This window comes from Bombyx mandarina, chromosome 10 (assembly GCF_030267445.1).
Source record: "Bombyx mandarina strain Sakado chromosome 10, ASM3026744v2".
Lineage (NCBI taxonomy): Eukaryota > Metazoa > Arthropoda > Insecta > Lepidoptera > Bombycidae > Bombyx > Bombyx mandarina.
In genome coordinates, this window is record NC_143217.1 from 2165306 (window position 1) to 2186030 (window position 20725).

Genomic DNA, 20725 nt, shown 5'->3' on the forward strand with positions numbered 1-20725 from the left:
GTTTGATTGATTCGGCGAACATTCGCGAGAAATAAGCGTATTTGGTGGTAGGACCTGTTGTAAGTCCGAGTGCCTGGGTATCACCGTCTTGCCTATTTCTGCCGTGAAGCAGTAATGCGTTTCGGTTTGAAGGGTGGGGCAGCCGTTGTAACTATTACTTGAGACCCTAGAACTTATATCTCAAGGTGGGTGGCGCATTTACGTTGTGGATGTCTATGGACTCCAGTAACCACTTAACACCAGGTGGGCTGTGAGCTCGTCCACCCATCTAAGCAATAAAAAAAAATTGTCTAGGTCTACTTTGAGCGCCACACACACCTCTTCCGTTTTCAAGTTCCAATGAAATTGTCATAACAGTTTTGTTCACACATTCAAATACCCGTTTCGAACTTTGCATTTCAGTGTTCATGGTCCGATCCTCGCTAAGGATGCTTACGGCGAGGATGAATTCTTAGGAAAATACTCAAATGGTCAGCGTAGATGTCAGCGTGAATTTTATAAAGTCTCACGCTAATAATTTTTATCAAATTCGGCTTGAAGTCAGTCGAGGTTATTTGTTAATAGCAAATACAGTTTTGTGGTTCCCTCAGAAGGTTTCACTACTCACCTAATGGCGAGTGGCCATTTTCGCTCACGGTCACAACGTCAAGTGCAGAACCAATTGACCGCCTAAGATTAGCTTTAATCCGAATCTGTTTGGTACGTGGTAATAGTATTTTCTGGAAACGAGATTTGCACACTGGCTGCTCCTCCTCCTTCAGTCGATCGCTCATTGCTTTGCATCGTGATGCCACCTGTGATCTTTTTTTGTAATTTTTATCCACTTATGTCGGTCAGTGGTACAGTGAAGTGCGTAGCTCAGTCTCGTGTCCAGTTAGTCCACTGGACTAAAACAGATTCGGACTAAAGCTAATCTTAGGCTGTCTGGTTCTGCACTTGACGTTGTGACCGTGAGCGAAGATGGCCACTCGCCATTAGGTGAGTAGTGGAACTTTCTGAGGGAACCAAAAAAAAGGTGGCTCCTGGCTCCAGGAGGCTGGTAGTAAAATAGCGATGACCCGTCAAACAGTTCCTCAGAGGTCAGTTAACAGTTTGGTCTTAACGACAATCTTATTATGCACAGAGGACGGGTCGGTGTCATTCCGCAACAGTCGTCGGTTGATCCCGATGCCGGCCTCCCTGCCCGGCCTCAGGGTGGCCATGCCCAGCGACTACGTGCAAGTCAACTTGGACAATGCTGGGGTCACTCTCAAATGGGACACCAACGTGAGTAGTTTGACCGCAACTATCTATACTAATATATACATCTACAGTGGTTTTTGCGGATGTTTCGTTATAACTACTGAACCATGCATCCGATTGACTTGAAACTTGGTATCCATGTAGAAAATACATTTACTTAATGGATAGGCTAATATTTATATGAGCGTTGGACATCCCTACATAAGTTGCGGGGGCGTTAATGATAAGAATATTTGTGGGAGTGAGAACTAATAATGTTAATTTTACATGGCCAGCGATGCGAACGGGTACAGCTAGTTTCCTTATGAAGATACCGTTGAAATGTCTGTTTGAATAGAACAATGACTTTTATTGGTCTAATTGGGAAGGTTGCGGGATCTCAGATATAATCAAACGTGAAAGGCATCAAACAAGTTGATAGAGTGCTTATAGGTTTCTACAGAGAATCGGATTTAATTACAATTGGCTACAGATTATTCATTTTCAGATCTGGAGATAGGATTAAAAGATTCTTCTACACTACGATTGTTTTCGTTAGAGCTGTTTAAATATATCCACATTTGACTGTCTGCCTTAATTGTAATCATCAAATCAACTGAAAGATGGTCGCTAGCTACATATAATTCTTTAAAGTATTAGAAAATTACTAAAGGATGTGCAGTCTTTTGGATTGTACTAGTGATACGACAATTAGGTTAAGTACTGTTGGCTATCACTATCCTGTTAAATATCGGGCCTAGTTTGAAAGGTAAAAATTTTGCCAACGCCAATGACACTTGGCAAATTGGGCCTGCATCTACTATAGCTCTAGTAGGTAGGTGCTTAACAGCATCTTAGAAAAACAAATGGTCTACAATACGAAGATGTTCGAACTTTAAAATATGTTTCAGAATTTAATATTGGTAGAAGCCTCTGTATTACTGTGGAACAACACCGAAGGTCTATGTGGGAAGCTTGATGGTAACCCAGAGAACGACTTTACAACCAAAGCAAACACGTTGGCCAAAACGAAATCTGAATTCGCTTCTTCGTGGAAACTCAACAAGATTGGAGGTTAGTCTTTATCTATCCATTTTTATACATACATTGTGATATTTTGTTATGCTGTAGCAAAAAAGCGCTTATGAAAGCAAACAGTACGACATCGTTACGAAGACCTGACTTCAAATCATCAATTTCGCATTATCCTACTTTTTGTTTTTTTTGGTACATTCAAAAGGACAATCGAAGCGATTTTTGGAACTTTTGGTCTCCCAAAAAATTATTATGCACATTAAAATGTTGTATTTCAAAAGCTGAACTAACAGAAATTGGAATTTTTAAATAGTGCCCACATGAAATATTCAGATACTTACATTGGCAAATACATATAGAGATGCTTACCTCCCAGACAAAGAACAAACTGTTCAACATACGAACATTTTCCCAAAGTGGGAATCATATCGACAGCTCTCGCCCCGCAGTTAAAGGTACAATTATTATTGCGCCACCGACTCAGTTAAAATTATCACAAAGATTTCTTGTTCGGTCTGTCAAAGGATTACCTATTATTAATGATTTAGTTCTATATTACTTGAAATGTGCCAGCAGTCCTTGTAAGAGCTTTGCAAGGTAGAGGGGGAAGAGGTCGACCAAAAAAGACATGGATGGAGTGTGTGAATGACGATATGAGAGAGAGAGAGAGAAGTGAATGTTGAGATGACGGCTGATAGAAGAGAATGGAATAGAAAAATTAGCTGTGCCGACCCCACCTAGTGGGATAAGGTGGAGAAAAAAAAGAATAGAATTAAAATTAAGGTTTATCTCACAAGAATGGTCGCTTGAAAAAAAAACAATAACATCAGATGCTTCTTTTTCTTCTTCCAGATACATGCGAGGGTAATCCTACAGAGTCAAGCGCTTGTGAATCGAAAGGAGATGAGGACTTGAAGAAAGCAATGCAATTCTGTACAAGAATCTTCAGTAAAGATAAATTTAGGAAATGCTCAAAGGTATTATATAGTCCTCTAAAAATTTATTTACCCTTGTATTGTATTGTATTCAAGTATTAAACATCATTAATAGTAGAAATCTGAAGAACTAAGGCATCATTAATTTAATTCGAAATTCATCATGCGGGTCTTTAAAATTTACAATCCGTGGAGTCGTCGCGTGCCCTTAAGGGGGCACGGCTTCCGATTGGTCGGACTTCCCCGCACATCTTCATCTTCTTGCTATTTCTCTCTTTCATGTATTTTTTTCTTCTTACTAACTATCTAACTAATTCGATAATAATCTATTATTAGGCTATTAGCTATATGCTATTAGCGAGTAATAAAGACGATAATATGACAATAACAATCAACAATATAATAAAACAAAGAAGCAAAGCAATACAATGCATGTTTACTGCGTTACTTAGAATGAAGCAAGGGTACGAACTTAAATTCAATGAAATCGATATTTTTTAATGATATAACACAAATGTCAAAGGATGCATGAATGCATGCCTGCACGTGTATGTGATTAATCGCGAACTTACGTAATGTACAGTGGAAAAATATTTTTAAAGTACAACCGTAAATACTTAACTACTTACTTATTAACTACCTATCTTATAACTTAAATTTTAACTATTTTATAACAACTTATACATATAACATACTAACAAAATATACTGAAGCCTCCAAATATACGAAGAATGACCTCATCATTATTGTAAAAAACCGCGCTGGAGCTCTCATCTCTACTTGGTGCGCACAGAACAAGGAAGCGGGCGGAGAAGACTGCAGGGGGGCAAGTATCCCCTCGTTCCGATCTGGAACCCTAAGGGCACGCCTCCCCTGAAGAGGGTTTGATTGCCCTTCCCAGATAGGGAACGGTGCGGTCCCCTGAAGTGCCTCTAGGAGAGATACTGCCTCCTAAGCTGTGGGTTGTAGGAGAGGCTAGCGAAACGCTCATAGGTTCTCATAGACTCATAGGTTCCGACCTCATAGCCGACGAGAATCTTTAACTACGATCGATTATCGAGCTATGAAAGCGTGCTCTCACGCACGAAGGTGGCCCTTCAGGGTGGGGATGTCATTCGTATAGAGGGCGAGTTTACAAGTGAATAACATAGACTTTTAAAGTAGAGTATTAAAACTTATTGTTTCTTAGTAACACTTCATAGAGTTTCTAGTATTTTGTATAATTAGTTCAACTGTTATTTTGATAAATTTGTTCCTTTACATTTTTATATCTTAAATGCGTGTTCTATTATTGATCTGATGATAGATACATTTGATTCCTCCTCATAAAATTAATTTGTATGTTTTAAATTACAGGTAATGGATGTGTCGTTATTGCTGGAAGCTTGCCAATGGGATTACTGTGCTTGTACAAAATCTCTAAGTAAGTAATAATATTGTTGATATAATTATATAATAATAATGGTGTCAATTCGAAAAGGCCTACAGTTCAGCAGTGGGCCACTCTTTGGGTGGATGATCATGAAGTAATCATACTTATTTAACGTGTATCGTAAAATTTTAGAGAATGACCATATATTTAGACGGCTATTTAAGTTAACTTAAAGTGGTATAGTAGTTAAACATTTAAAAAAAAAACCTTTGATGGTGACACTTAGAATAGGTCACCATAATTGACTGAAATAAAAGCTCGAAAAAGCTACAGGGTCTGAGTGTCGTTATCATCGCATAGAAACGCAGCTAGCCCTACGGTATTTATGAACTTAAAAATAAAAGCTTAATCTAGGAGATAATAATTAAGAATAATTTAAGGAATGGGGTGGGTGGAATAAGGGTATAGAAAAATAAGGTGAAAATGCTACAACAATAAATGATGAAGGGGTAAGGACTAAGGTCTTCGGATATTAGCTCTAACATACTATTCAAATCACTTAAAGTTAAAGTAGATATGTAGTAATTACAATATTTGGTCAACTTACTCTATAAATATGTCTGGTACAGGTCCAGAGGAATGTGCCTGCAGTACAGTCGCGGTGTATGCCAAGGAGTGTCTCCGTCACGGTGTGGAGGAGATGAAGAACTGGCGCGATCCTGACACCTGTCGTGAGTGTTGCTTCTATTTTCATGTACCATAATATTATTGTGATTATCAGTTAAATATATGTATATACTTAGCAAATTATCAATTGATTTGACGTATTTTTTGCCATTCGTCTTATGCGTCCTTTTGCCATTTCGTCTTCTCGCATTAAAACTGTATAATCTCAAAACTTACTAAATAATTTTACAGGAGAGTGTTTTAAAGGTTTAACATGTGATCTTTTTAATTTTAATCATCTTTGCAACGTTTATTTTTTATTTTTTACCTGTTACATTATCTGTCTTTTAAAGTAAGATAAAATTATATATTAATTTGGTTAATTAATAGTAGTCAAACATAGGTAAGCAAAAAAAATAATTAAACAAAACTACGCTCTTTTGACAGTATTCATTAGAAAAATACTGGTGATACCAAATGATTCCGCATATTAACTCAATTTCGAATATTATTGGAATTTGGTATACTTTTAATGCGAAAAGACGATTTTAATTATGCTTGTTATGCCATGACTTATCTTATGCTTGCTTTGGGTTCAATTCGTCAATCATTATTGAAACTCATTTCTTCTTCAGCAATGAAATGCCCGGAAGGCAAGATATACAAGGCGTGCGGCCCAGATGTGCAAGCAAGCTGTGCCTTCCCGAACGTGCCAGCCGTCAGCAGCGCGGACAACGTCACCTGCGTCGAGGGCTGCTTCTGTCCCGAGGGTCTCCTACTGGAGGCGGGACGATGTGTCCAGCCAGCCGATTGTCCCTGCAGACTCAGGAACAAGAGCTTCAAACCAGGAAGCGTTCTGCCCAAAGAATGTAATACGTGGTGAGTTATTGTGATTTTAAACTCGTGGTCTAAAGGATTGCGCGCATCTGCATCCCTATCAAGCAATGTGCGTCTTTTTGCCAATTAATTATCTTTTCAAATTTCAACCATTTCACAATACAAAGTTAGCAACGTGTAGTAAGTATAGCACTTCAATAAAGCGGCACGATACGAGAACCCTCTCATCGTGGCCGCCAGTAACTACATTCCCGATCCTGCGGACAGAATGGAAAGCAGCTGACGTCGCCCCAAACACGTCATTTCGGATCCTCCCGATCCACTAACGGTGCTTTTAGGTACCTCAAGCACCGGTCATCGTTCTCGTCGAACCCGTCGCTTGCGACGAAGGGCTCTACGAGTAAATTAACCCTCAGACACAGCCCACTGAGTTTCTCGCCGGATCTTCTCAGTGGGTCGCGTTTCCGATCCGGTTGTAGATTTTGCGAAGCACGGCTCTTGCTAGGGTTGGTGCTAGCAACGTCGTTAGGTTTGAGCCCCGTGAGCTCACCTACTAGTTAAGGTTACGCTGAAATAGCCTCTCAAGGCTCTCAGATTAGGTAGGAAAAAAAAAAGAAGTAGTTGTCTGAGCGTGTGGTGTGTGGGCAGCACGTGCTCGCGCGGCGCGTGGGTGTGCTCGGAGGCGGCGTGCGGGGCGCGGTGCGGGGCGGTGGGAGACCCGCACTACACTACGTTCGACGGGCTGCGGTACGACTTCATGGGCCGCTGCTCCTACACCATGCTGCAGGCGGGCAACCTTACTGTCGACGTGGAGAACGTGGCCTGCTCCGGAGCCATCTCTGAGGTAGCATCATCATCATCATCAGCCTTTATCTGCTCACTGCTGGACATAGGCCTTCCCCAATGCCTTCCACAGAATGCGGTCCTCCGCCTTCCGCATCCAACGACTTCCCGCCGTGCGCACCAAGTCATCGGTCCACCTGGTTGGAGGACACCCCACGCTTCTGGTACCCATCCGTGGCCTCCATTCGAGGAATTCCCTCCCCCGCCTGGCGTCGCTGGCTCGGCAGATGTAACCGGCCCATTGCCACTTTAGCCTGCTAACTTTGAGAGCTATGTCGTCGACTTTGGTTCTCCGTCGCATTTCTTCGTTCCGGATTTTGTCCCTTAGAGAAATACCGAGCATAGCTCTCTCTATCGCCCGCTGTGCGACTCTTAACTTATGGGCCAGCCCGCCTCAATCAATCTCAACAATCTTCACCTCTGAGGTAGCCAGTTTTTTTTATTGCCTAGATGGGTGGACGAGCTCACAACCCACCTGGTGTTAAGTGGTTACCGTGGAGTCCATCGACGTCTACAACGTAAATGCCGCCACCCACCTTGAGATATGAGTTCAAAGGTCTCAGTATAGTTACAACGGCTGCCCCACCCTTCAAACCGAAACGCATTACGGCTTCACGGCAGAAATAGGCGGGGCGGTGGTACCTACCCGTGCGGACTCACAAGAGGTCTTATCACCAGTGAATACATATGAACACAAACCAAACAACTATTACACATTGGAAGGGATGCACGTTTTTTATTCAATGTTCATAGGATTTTAATTCACTTCAACTAACTTTTAAGTAACAAAAAAGTTTACTGGTGATAGGGTATCTTGTGGGCCCATGCGGTTAGATACTACCTTCCTTTCTATTTCTGTCGTGAAGCAGTAATAGGTTTAGTTCTGTAAAAGCGGCCGTTGTACTGTAAAAAAGTGAGACTTAAAACTCATGTCTGAAGGAGGGTAGTGGCATTTACGTTGTTGATGTCTATGGGCCACGATGACCACTTAACTTCAAGTGAGTCGTGAAATCCTCCGCCCCACTAAACTATAAAAAAATACATTTTTAATTTACAAGTGAAATTCATTAGTAGTGTTAATAAATATTCTAAACGCCTTGCATGTTAGATTTATTTTTGTTATTGTCCGAAACAATTACCCTGTTAATCATTCGCACATTACTACTTGCCCATCAGGAAATGAATCTAACACCATACAAAGGTGCAGGTTCACCTTCTTGCACCAAGGCCGTCAATTTGAACTACGGAGAGATTAAGGTCCATCTGAAGCAAGGAGGGTTTATACTTGTGAATGGGAAGGAAGTCGCCACACTGCCCGTTATGATCGGGAATGTCAGAATCAGAGCGGCTTCATCTCTTTTCCTCATCGGTGAGTCTAATATTTGTCAACATTCAAGACCTGGATCTTCTGATGGAACCACCACCCTGACTCTTTCTGCCGTGAAGCCGTAATGCGTTTCGGTTTGAAGGGTGGGGCAGCCGTTGTAACTATACTGAGACCTTAGAGCTCATATCTCAAGGTGGGTGGCGGCATTTACGTTGTCGATATCTATGGGCTCTGGTAACCACTTAACACCAGGTGGGCTGTGAGCTCGTCCACTCATCTATGCAATAAAAAAAAATACTAATTCAATATAATATCATTCAAAGACCCCAAATCGTTCAATGTTTTGCTGTACATGAGAATAAATAATAAAGATTCTGATTTTTTTTTGCTCCAGTGCAACTTCCCAACAAAGTGGATCTCTGGTGGGATGGCAACACAAGAGTCTTCATAGATGTGCCACCAGAATTCAAGGATAAAACGAAGGTAGAATTATCATAAGAATGACATTTACTGAATTTTAATATTTCCTTTTCTGGAAGGTCAGGTTCAATAGACTCTTTGAATCATGAACACAGTTTTAAAGAGTCTATTTTCATTAGAGTAGTAAATGTTTCTGGGAAAATTAATAAGGTATAATATCGTTGTGGAAAAACTACCATTTTCATCCCTTTTAATGATACATGCGTACTGTCACTAAACATAAAAGTCACTTACAATGTTAAAGCCTACTTCATGTTAACACGCGAAATTTTGTGCATATTTTGGATTCACGGTGCTGTTGAGGTCGAATTAGGCTAAATAATTCACAGCCCACTGAGTTTGTCGCCGGATCTTCTCAGTGGGTCGCGTTTTCGATCCGGTGGTAGATTCTGTGAAGCACTGCTCTTGCTAGGGTCAGTGTTAGCAACACTCCGGTTTGAGCCCCGTGAGCTCACCTACTAGTACTTTTTGAATTTGTAGTTCAGGGCTCTTCGATCTGTCCTAATAGGATAAAAGCATAACTTCCGCATTAAAGACTGAGAGGAAATAGATTTTTCTCTTCGGTAGAAGTTCAAAGCATTTTGTATTCGTAGACCAGGAGGTGAGCATGTTTTTTTCATTCAAAAATTAATCTATATTAAAACAATCTATAATTTGTTTTGCTCAGGGCCTCTGCGGAACTTTCAATTTGAACCAGAAAGATGACTTCTTAACGCCCGAGAGCGACGTGGAACAATCAGCGCTCGCGTTCGCCAATAAATGGAAGACCAGGGAGTTCTGTGCGGATATCGATAACAAAGAACCGGAGCACCCCTGCGTGGCCAACGTCGAGAACAAAGCTGCAGCCGAGAAGTACTGCAGCAAGCTCATGAGTAATCTGTTTGAAGGTACGCTGTGTTCATTCATAATTATTATTTTTATTTATTTCTTAGATGGATGGATGAACTCACAGCCCACCTGGTGTTAAGTGGTAACTGGAGCCCATACACATCTACGACGTAAATGCGCCACCCACCTTGAGATATAAGTTCTAAGATCTCAAGTATAGTTACAACGGCTGCCCCACTCTTCAAACCGAAATGCATTACTGTTACACGGCAGAAATAGGCAGGGTGGTGGTACCTACCCGCGCGGACTCTCAAGAGGTCCTACCACCAGTAAAGCTTACTGATAATATTTTGAACTTCTTCTCTAGAAAACTTGATACTGAGAGTCCAAATGTTATGTCCATAATGCAACGCTTGACACATGTCTAAAGTCAGTGGTTTGTTGTATTGATGCAACATGCAAGTCACAAGCTTCATTTTTACCTTTTAACAAGAATGTTCTACAAGTATCAATTTAGATATACTTTGAATAGATGATTCCTAAAAATAATCGAAGCATTTACCAGGAAAAAAGTATTAGACCGGGTAGGCAACACCAGCTTGCCTACTTCTGCCGTGAAGTATTAATGCATTTTAGTTGTCATAATTAATGAAGGATGGGGGTAGCCGTCGTTGCTGTAAAAACTGAGACCTAAGAACTCATGTCTTGAGGTGGGTGGCGGCATTTACATTGTAGATGTCTATGGGCTACCGTAACCACTTAACACCAGATGGACCGTCAGCTCGTCCACCCAACTAATCAATAAGAAAATGTAATGCAATAAACACGCAAACGTAATTTTAGTTAGGACCACTTATTGTTGCGCTTGAAGCGCTTGCGATAAAGAGACCGAACCCCGGTTATGTCCAGATGCTAGAACCACTGATTATTGCTCTTCAAACGCTTGGGTTAAAGATACCGAATCTCGATTATGTCCAGAAGTTAGGGCCACTTATTGTTGCCCTTCAAGCGCTTGGGATAAAGAGACCGAACCTCGGTTATGTTCAGAAGTTAGGACCACTTATTCTTGCCCTTCAAGCGCTTGGGTTTAAGAGACCGAACCCGGTTATGTCCAGAAGTTAGGACCACTTATTGTTGCCCTTCATGCGCTTGGGTTAAAGAGACTGAACCCGGTTATGTCCAGAAGTTAGGACCACTTATTATTGCCCTTCAAGCGCTTGGGCTAAAGAGACAGAGCCCAGTTATCTCCAAAAGTTAGGACCACTTACTTATTGTTTCCCTTGAAGCGCTTTTGTTAAAGAGACCGAACCCCGGCTATCTCCAGAAGTTAGAACCTCTTAATGTTGCCCTTGAAGCGCTTAGGTTAAAGAGACCGAACTCCGGTTATCTCCAGAAGTTAGGACCACTTGTTATTGCCCTTCAAGTGCATGGGTTAAAGAGACCGAACCCCGGTTATCTCCAGAAGTTAGGACCACTTATTGTTGCCCTTGAAGCACTTGGGTATCCCGGTTATGTTTAGAAGTTAGGACCTCTTACTGTTGCCCTTCAAGCGTTTGCCTTAAAGATACCGAATCGCTGTTATGTCCAGAGTGTCACTGGTACGTGGACGTGGAGCCGTACTACCAAGCGTGCCTGTACGACATGTGCGCATGCGCGGGGGACGTGACCCGGTGCCTGTGCCCCGTGCTCGGGGACTACGCCATGGTGTGCGCCAAGAACGGGATCATCCTGCAGTGGCGGTACAACGTTAAGGAGTGCGGTGCGTTACGACTCACGACCACTGTATATATTACCTTCATAAATGCATATACAAATACATTTCATATGACTTTAGTTTCAGTCGCCCTTAGAAGTATTATATAATTTTCCTTTTCATCCCAACCTTTTTATTACTTTTTTTATTAATACGCTTTTATTAGCTGCAGACGTATGTATGTAACGGAATCTTTGAACATGATTTTGACCCCCTCCAAAACGTGGGATTAACTCGAAATTTGGTATACTTATTAAGGATCGATGACAATTCAATATTAAACTAATAAATTGAAAAAAAAAAATTATAGAAATTTTAATTCAACTATAAAATTAGAAATAAATACATAAGTTTAAAAAAACTAACAACACGGTTTTTTACAATAAAATAATTTTTTCTTACACTGTTTTTAATTCGAATTTATTAAAATTTATTTTCTATTTTTTAGTTGGATTTTCTATAAAACCGTACTTTGTTAGTTTTTTTAAACTAATATATTTTTTTTGAGTCACCTCCCTTGTGTTCATAATTCATCTATAGATTTCAAATCTAACCGTCCTTTTGTATTGACAACAATTAAATCATTGTTTGGCAGAGCTGTCGTGTACCGGTGGCCAGCAGTACACGGTGTGTGCTGACAGCTGTCTCCGCAAGTGCTCGGACACAGCCTTGGCGGCCTCCGGGCAGTGCAAGCCTGTCTGTGTGGAGGGCTGCGCCTGCCCGCCCTCACAGGTGACGCGCATACAGATGACAATTACACCGATATACTTACACTTGTCCCTTGCCCAAATCCGCACCACACTAGAGGTCCCATTCCACGACGCCCTTCATGCGGCCAATGATCGGAGGCGCTGGCGGGACATTACAAGGAGCAAAATCCTGTCGACATATAATGGTCACGACCCTCGGCAGTGAGGAAACGAAGCGAGGAGGAGGACTTACACTTGTACAATACCAGTACTAACCAATTAAGTAGAGAAAATGGGAATTCATTAGTGATTGATGATGGGAGATGAAACCGGGCTCATTGGTGTGGATTGGGCTTTCCCAAGGCTTTAAGCCTCTGCCTATTTCCAGCAGTGGACGACTGTGGGCTGATGATGATGATGGTTGATGTGGAAGATTGCCCCGATCAGATTAGCAGTAAGAACCACAATCTTGTTACATCTATCTATACGTCTATCTACGCTTTGTTGAAGGTTTGGTTCGTGTGCAGTAAATTAGACAAGATTAGAGGGAGTTTTAGTGAGATACTTAGATGCTTGTATGACATTCCATATGCGCTCTCTTGGTCTTTGAACGCACCATTCAGAATACATTTCTGGCGACAGATGTCAGGATTCAACTACAATTCTAGTAGAAGTAATCGATTTTAATGATGATTCTACAACATTATCTAACTCAAGTAAACTTGTAAGAAGCTAACTGAAACTTCCACAGCTCCTAGATGACAACGGAGTTTGTGTTCCCGTCGCGAAGTGTCCCTGCATCCATAAGGGCTTGCAGTTCAACGCTGGGTATAAGGAAATCAGACCTGGGAGACGGGAGAGAGAGTTGTGGTATGTACAAAAAATTGGCTAGTTAATTTATTAAAAAACTATCTGACCCGGCAGACTTCGTAGTGCCTCTATCGATAAACAAAAGACCTAAACTTTTGTATAAAATAAACTTAAAACAAATAAAAGGAATCCGCCCGACGGAGGACACATCAAAGGAAAAAAAAAATTGTTATTTTTATTAAATTCCGTACATTTTCATATTTATCTACCTTTTAAACCTTCTCTGGACTTCCACAAATAATTCAAGACCAAAATTAGCCAAATCGGTCCAGCCGTTCTCGAGTTTTAGCGAGACTAACGAACAGCAATTCATTGATATATATATAGATAATCCTGTACAGAACAAACGTTCCATAATAAGGATTTTTAGGGGCCTTAAAAACACGCGGGTTGCTGGAAAGGGACATTATGTTATGTTCTCTTAACTACTTCAACATAGGCATTATTTGTACTAATTTCCTTACTTAAAATTTTGTTTTCTATAAGCACAACACAAGTCAACTGCTCAAACATGATTCCTGTAAGTAATAGTCACAAAAGAACATTATTTTACAAAATAAGACGAACAAAAACAAAGACATTTCACATTCGTATGTATAAATACTACATAATTGTATTATTACACGTTTACATTAATTGCGAAATTTGCTGCTATAATACTATATTTACAGCAAACACTGGCTTAGCTGTGACCCTGGCTTGATGATGGTTACGAGTGTCGGTGACCAGTCACCATCAGATTCATAGACAATAAAAAAAGCAGGCGACATTTCACCGTTCTAATGGAACCTTCCCAAGACACGCCATGATGTCCTTCGACTCCTCTGTTTCATTTCTTTTCGATTTTTTTGTTTAGCCGTTTCGGCTCTTTTTTTTTTCACAGTACTTGTGTCGGTGCTCGTTGGGACTGCAAGCCTGCCACTCCTGAGGAGATCCAGAACTATCCTCCAGCTGAAGACTTGAGAAGCAATTGCACAGCCCAGAACATGGAATTCACCACTTGCGAGACATCGGAACCACTAACATGCAAGGTATTGTAATTCAAAATTAATTCGTAAAATTAATTGCCTGAAATAATATTGACAAAGGGTGTAGCCATAGTTAATAGGGTCTAGGATATTTAATTAGTCATTGTCGATCACGTTCTTACTTTTGGTGAGGCAAGTTGATAGCTGCTTAGAAATTCAGTGAGCCATTAAATAGTTGTTATATATTAGGTATTACCAAAGGAATTGCCATGTTAAGTACAAATATTATTCAGCCGTAGGATAGCTAATACTTCTGTGCAATTTATACCACGCATTTTTCATTGAAATAACCTTGAGTATAGACAGCGTCATTGCTGATGCATGAGCATCATTGAACCCTCACGTCATATGGATCGTACGCTTGCCTGCATTCTAAGACAATAAAAATACATTTTATTTAACAATGACAAGATCAACAAAAATGAATTTTTTTTAAGGGATTTTTTGACCTGGTCTCTGGTGGTAGGACATCTTGTGAGTCCACGCGGGTAGGTCCACCACCCTGCTTATTACCGCCGTAAAGCAGTAATGCGTTTCGGTTTGAAGGGTGGGGCAACGGTTGTAACTATAATTGAGACCTTAGAACTTTATATCTCAAGTTGGGTGGCGTATTTACGTTGTAGATGTCTATGGGCTTCAGTAACCACTTAACGCCAGGTGAGCTGTGAGCTCGTCCACCCATCAGAGCAATTAAAAAGAACAATAAACACTAAATAGACAAAATAAAAGAAATCACAGAACTTCACTCCTCGTGTTCCCGCCAAAAAGTCACAATAATGACGTAATAATGGTTTGGGACAGAATATGCACCTACCCCCGAGCACGCAGACCGCGGAGTGTCGCCCCGGATGTCAGTGCAAGAAGGGCCAGGTGCTGGACACCGCGTCCAAGCGCTGCGTGCCCGCCACCCAGTGCCCGTGCCACCACGCCGGCCGGAGCTACCCCGACGGACACCTCATGCAGGAGGAGTGCAACAAATGGTTAGTGCACGGACTCTACATAGCACAATGTAGCATGGTGGTAGGCAGCAGCTTGGCTCTGCCCATGATATTGCTGACTACTGTAATCACTCGCTATCAGGTGAGAGGTATGCTCATCTGCCTATTTTTAATTTATATGATTTATTTTATAATTTAGGTCTCCCATTGATTCTTCAATTTCTTTGCCAACCCAAGGTAACCAAAAAAGTCCTAATACCAAAAGTTTAATGTTTTCGGAGGCGTCGGGTATCGATCCCGGTACTTCTCGCATGCTAAGTGAGCACTTTACCATCTGAGCTACGCCCCCTTGTCTTTCCAACTTTAAAGTTTTTACTGCAGCTCTACCACAGACTTATACCAAAAGTCTAAAAAAAAAACAGATCTTTGGAGGCGCCGGGTATCGATCCCGGTACCTCTCACATGCTAAGCGAGCGCTCTACCATCTGAGCTACGCCCCCAATGTGTTTTAAACTTGAAAGTTTTTACTGCAGCTCTAACACAGTCTTATAACAAACGTCTAGAAAAAAACAGATCTTTGGAGGCGGCGGGTATCGATCCCGGTACCTCTCACATGCTAAGCGAGCGCTCTACCATCTGAGCTACGCCCCCAATGTGTTTTAAACTTGAAAGTTTTTACTGCAGCTCTACCACAGTCTTATAACAAGCGTCTAGAAAAAAACAGATCTTTGGAGGCGCCGGGTATCGATCCCGGTACCTCTCACATGCTAAGCGAGCGCTCTACCATCTGAGCTACGCCCCCGATGTCTTTTAAACTTGAAAGTTTTCACTGCAGCTCTACCACAGACTTATAACCGACGTCTAGAAAAAAACAGATCTTTGGAGGCGCCGGGTATCGATCCCGGTACCTCTCACATGCTAAGCGAGCGCTCTACCATCTGAGCTACGCCCCCGATGTGTTTTAAACTTGAAAGTTTTTACTGCAGCTCTACCACAGTCTTATAACAAGCGTCTAGAAAAAAACAGATCTTTGGAGGCGCCGGGTATCGATCCCGGTACCTCTCACATGCTAAGCGAGCGCTCTACCATCTGAGCTACGCCCCCGATGTCTTTTAAACTTGAAAGTTTTCACTGCAGCTCTACCACAGACTTATAACCGACGTCTAGAAAAAAACAGATCTTTGGAGGCGCCGGGTATCGATCCCGGTACCTCTCACATGCTAAGCGAGCGCTCTACCATCTGAGCTACGCCCCCGATGTGTTTTAAACTTGAAAGTTTTTACTGCAGCTCTACCACAGACTTATAACCAACGTCTAGAAAAAAAACGATCTTTGGAGGCGCCGGGTATCGATCCCGGTACCTCTCACATGCTAAGCGAGCGCTCTACCATCTGAGCTACGCCCCCGTTGTGTTTTAAACTTGAAAGTTTTTACTGCAGCTCTAACACAGTCTTATAACAAACGTCTAGAAAAAAACAGATCTTTGGAGGCGGCGGGTATCGATCCCGGTACCTCTCACATGCTAAGCGAGCGCTCTACCATCTGAGCTACGCCCCCAATGTGTTTTAAACTTGAAAGTTTTTACTGCAGCTCTACCACAGTCTTATAACAAGCGTCTAGAAAAAAACAGATCTTTGGAGGCGCCGGGTATCGATCCCGGTACCTCTCACATGCTAAGCGAGCGCTCTACCATCTGAGCTACGCCCCCGATGTCTTTTAAACTTGAAAGTTTTCACTGCAGCTCTACCACAGACTTATAACCGACGTCTAGAAAAAAACAGATCTTTGGAGGCGCCGGGTATCGATCCCGGTACCTCTCACATGCTAAGCGAGCGCTCTACCATCTGAGCTACGCCCCCGATGTGTTTTAAACTTGAAAGTTTTTACTGCAGCTCTACCACAGACTTATAACCAACGTCTAGAAAAAAAAAACGATCTTTGGAGGCGCCGGGTATCGATCCCGGTACCTCTCACATGCTAAGCGAGCGCTCTACCATCTGAGCTACGCCCCCGTTGTGTTTTAAACTTGAAAGTTTTTACTGCAGCTCTACCACAGTCTTATAACAAACGTCTAGAAAAAAACAGATCTTTGGAGGCGCCGGGTATCGATCCCGGTACCTCTCACATGCTAAGCGAGCGCTCTACCATCTGAGCTACGCCCCCGATGTCTTTTAAACTTGAAAGTTTTCACTGCAGCTCTACCACGGACTTATAACCGACGTCTAGAAAAAAACAGATCTTTGGAGGCGCCGGGTATCGATCCCGGTACCTCTCACATGCTAAGCGAGCGCTCTACCATCTGAGCTACGCCCCCGATGTGTTTTAAACTTCAAAGTTTTTACTGCAGCTCTACCACAGACTTATAACCGACGTCTAGAAAAAAACAGATCTTTGGAGGCGCCGGGTATCGATCCCGGTACCTCTCACATGCTAAGCGAGCGCTCTACCATCTGAGCTACGCCCCCGATGTCTTTTAAACTTGAAAGTTTTTACTGCAGCTCTACCACAGACTTATAACAAACGTCTAGAAAAAACAGATCTTTGGAGGCGCCGGGTATCGATCCCGGTACCTCTCACATGCTAAGCGAGCGCTCTACCATCTGAGCTACGCCCCCGTTGTGTTTTAAACTTGAAAGTTTTCACTGCAGCTCTACCACAGACTTATAACAAACGTCTAGAAAAAAACAGATCTTTGGAGGCGCCGGGTATCGATCCCGGTACCTCTCACATGCTAAGCGAGCGCTCTACCATCTGAGCTACGCCCCCGTTGTGTTTTAAACTTGAAAGTTTTCACTGCAGCTCTACCACAGACTTATAACAAACGTCTAGAAAAAAACAGATCTTTGGAGGCGCCGGGTATCGATCCCGGTACCTCTCACATGCTAAGCGAGCGCTCTACCATCTGAGCTACGCCCCCGATGTGTTTTAAACTTGAAAGTTTTTACTGCAGCTCTACCACAGACTTATAACCGACGTCTAGAAAAAAAACGATCTTTGGAGGCGCCGGGTATCGATCCCGGTACCTCTCACATGCTAAGCGAGCGCTCTACCATCTGAGCTACGCCCCCGTTGACGTTTTATATCTAGTAACACCAGTATTTGCATTCTAAATGACTATGATACTATAACATGTATGTTGCGTACAGTAACTTTACCTTTCACTTTATGTAGAGCACGCAATTTGTATTGCGTGCTTCGTAGCTAGAGTTCTTTGAACAAGTCGCCAATGTCAACAAGCTACACTTCGATACATAAATAACAGATGTGAATCGAACAATGTTTGATGCGGTACACATTCAGAGCAGTACTTAAATCATCTATATATTTATACGTGAAGCAAAAACTTTGTTTCCCTTTTTACGAAAATTGCGCGGACGGAGGAGTATGAAATTTTCCACACTTATAGAGAATATAGAGAAGAAGTGCACTATGCTAATATTTTTTTTAAATAATACATAAAAGATGCATTAAATCAATAAAGAAAACATTACACACACTACATACCATGTATTTGACGCACACACGCATGCATACTATTTATTGTCAAACTTTTGTTCTTGACGTCTGTTGTCAAATTGAGAATAGATTAAATATTGTTTGTCTTTGTTAACATTTTTATAGTGTAGTTTTGGTGAAATTTGTGATTATAGAAGTATAAAATATAATCATAATAGTGTACAAACTTACAATTCCAATTAATTATAGTCGAATTTCGAATACAGCGGGACCTCTAGTAATTATAACAATTCAACTAAAAGTGATGCTAATTGCAGAACGCAATGATGTACTCTTTTAATAATCATGCAGCTAAAATTACGTGCATACAATTCTGTCATTACATTATGTATTAATAAGCAAAATTTTAATTTAAAACATATAAAATGTATGTGGTTTTTAAAAGCTTAATTATAAGCAAACGCATTTGTATTATGTGTAATCCTTTTGTTTTAATATTCTACCAACTTATTCGAGTTATATTTTCTATGACGATTTTAACAGTTTGTCAATTCGACATTGAAACTATGTCGTAAGTTGATTATTTTCACAGACGGAAACCTGATTAGCCATTGTGACCCTGAGGAGTACTGTATCTCTTTGTCGAACATTCAGTTAGAAAATAATAGTTAAAAAAAACCAACAAAATATTTTCTATAAAAGCGTATTTTGCTAGTTCTTTAAGCTATTGTTTGTTTATATTTCATTTTTTAGTTGAATTGAAATTTTTTCAATATATTTTTTAAATATCGAATTGTCATTGGTCCATAATAAGTATACCAAATTTCGAGTTAATCCGACGTTTTGAAGGGGGTGAAAATCATGTTTAAAGATTCCGTTACAAACATACATACGTCTGAAGCTAATAAAAGCGTATTAAAATACAATGAGATTAGTGTTTGTAGTGAATGTAAGTTTTTTTTTATTTATTGCTTAGATGGGTGGACGAGCTCACAGCTCACCTGATGTTAAGTGGTTACCGGAGCCCATAGACATCTACAACGTAAATGCACCACCCACCTTGAGATATAAGTTCTAAGGTCTCCGTATAGTAACAACGGCTGCCCCACCCTTCAAACCGAAACGCATTACTGCTTCACGGCAGAAATAGGCAGGGTGGTGGTACCTATCCGTGCGGGCTCACAAGAGGTCCTACCACCAGTAAACCACCTTTTCCTCTGATTAATACCCGGTGATTAGTTCCTTAAAATTAAATCGTTTACAGCGAATGCAAAAACGGCAACTGGTCGTGCACGCAGCGCAAGTGTGCGGGCGTGTGCGGCGCTTGGGGCGACTCCCACGTCAACACGTTCGACGGAACACAGTACGACTTCGAAGGAGTATGCACTTATCTACTCGCGAAAGGTGCTATGGACGGAACCGATGGCTTCGATGTCGAGATACAGGTATGTCTGCAGCTTATTTGTTGCTTAGTTGGGTGGACAAGCTCACGGCCCACCCGGTGTTAGTGGTTAGCGGAGCTCATAGACATCTACAACGTAAAACCCACCTTGAGATATGAGTTCTAAGGTCTCAGTATAGTTACAACGGCTGCCCCATTCTTCAAACCGAAACGCATTACCTACTGCTTCACGGCAGAAATTGACTGGGTGGTGGTACCTACCTGTGCGGACTCACAAGACTTCCTACCGCCAGTATCTACGTATCAAATGAGTTAGGGTTAGATTATTGGAATGTTCTGGTTCTAGTGTGATCTATTTTGACCGTAAGAGGTCGGATAACAGGTCGGATAATGCTATCTAGTTGTAAGAAACTAGATAGCATTATCCGACCTGTTTAATTTAAAGGGTGGGACTATCGGTTTGCAAAATTGAGACTTTCACCTCAAATATGAAGGCAGGCTGTAGCACTTACGAAACGGTGTCCACGGACTCCCGTAACTGTGTAAAAAAAGTGGTCCGTGCGCTTATCTACTCATTTTTAGAAAAAAATCAATATGCAACAGGAAAATAGTTTGCTCTAACGTTTTTAAAAACAAAAGCTGGCTGCTAAGCCGTGAGTCCTAATTAGACCTGGTACTTCATGCAGTATATACGACGAAACCATTATAAATTTGACCCCAAAACTTTAATTGCAGAACGTCCCGTGCGGCACAACAGGAGCGACCTGTTCCAAATCTGTCACTTTGAAGGTCGGAGGAGCTGGAAACGAGGAGATCGTGTCCCTAACCAAAAACGCGCCCATTCCTGATATCTCTAAGCTCAAACGGTAAAATTCATTAATTGGAAAACTGTATGGAAATAGATATGGTGTATTTGGATTTTTCAGTCCACTCAGGTCTCAGATATTAACATTTTCCAAATTTCTTCAACTTGCGTGAAAGCCTACCCGAGAGAGTCAGCATATCGCGCATTGTAATTCGAATTGAACCTTTATGAAAGGGCAGA

The 20725-nt window shown here is 41.6% G+C and overlaps 1 protein-coding gene and 8 non-coding genes across 9 annotated transcripts in view; 1 reads left to right on the top strand and 8 right to left on the bottom strand.

Annotated features, from left to right (window-relative positions):
• The window catches only part of Hml (hemolectin), a 101821-nt gene that overhangs the window by 12726 nt on the left and 68370 nt on the right, over positions 1-20725 (top strand). Inside the window, 17 exon segments of the mRNA XM_089730134.1 lie at positions 1124-1266; positions 2133-2295; positions 3109-3233; positions 4548-4614; positions 5193-5294; positions 5865-6108; positions 6715-6910; positions 8086-8278; positions 8631-8719; positions 9384-9603; positions 11133-11303; positions 11893-12029; positions 12738-12856; positions 13740-13887; positions 14686-14864; positions 19543-19723; positions 20416-20546. Of these exon segments, the coding sequence (XP_089586260.1) occupies positions 1124-1266; positions 2133-2295; positions 3109-3233; positions 4548-4614; positions 5193-5294; positions 5865-6108; positions 6715-6910; positions 8086-8278; positions 8631-8719; positions 9384-9603; positions 11133-11303; positions 11893-12029; positions 12738-12856; positions 13740-13887; positions 14686-14864; positions 19543-19723; positions 20416-20546 (2608 nt within the window).
• TRNAA-AGC (transfer RNA alanine (anticodon AGC)) lies at positions 15250-15322 on the bottom strand. The gene has a single exon. It is a non-coding gene; the product is annotated as a tRNA-Ala (tRNA).
• TRNAA-AGC (transfer RNA alanine (anticodon AGC)) lies at positions 15552-15624 on the bottom strand. Its single transcript has one exon. It is a non-coding gene; the product is annotated as a tRNA-Ala (tRNA).
• On the bottom strand, positions 15703-15775 carry TRNAA-AGC (transfer RNA alanine (anticodon AGC)). Its single transcript has one exon. It is a non-coding gene; the product is annotated as a tRNA-Ala (tRNA).
• TRNAA-AGC (transfer RNA alanine (anticodon AGC)) lies at positions 15854-15926 on the bottom strand. Its single transcript has one exon. It is a non-coding gene; the product is annotated as a tRNA-Ala (tRNA).
• Positions 16005-16077, bottom strand: TRNAA-AGC (transfer RNA alanine (anticodon AGC)). Its single transcript has one exon. It is a non-coding gene; the product is annotated as a tRNA-Ala (tRNA).
• TRNAA-AGC (transfer RNA alanine (anticodon AGC)) lies at positions 16156-16228 on the bottom strand. The gene has a single exon. It is a non-coding gene; the product is annotated as a tRNA-Ala (tRNA).
• Positions 16458-16530, bottom strand: TRNAA-AGC (transfer RNA alanine (anticodon AGC)). The gene has a single exon. It is a non-coding gene; the product is annotated as a tRNA-Ala (tRNA).
• Positions 16609-16681, bottom strand: TRNAA-AGC (transfer RNA alanine (anticodon AGC)). The gene has a single exon. It is a non-coding gene; the product is annotated as a tRNA-Ala (tRNA).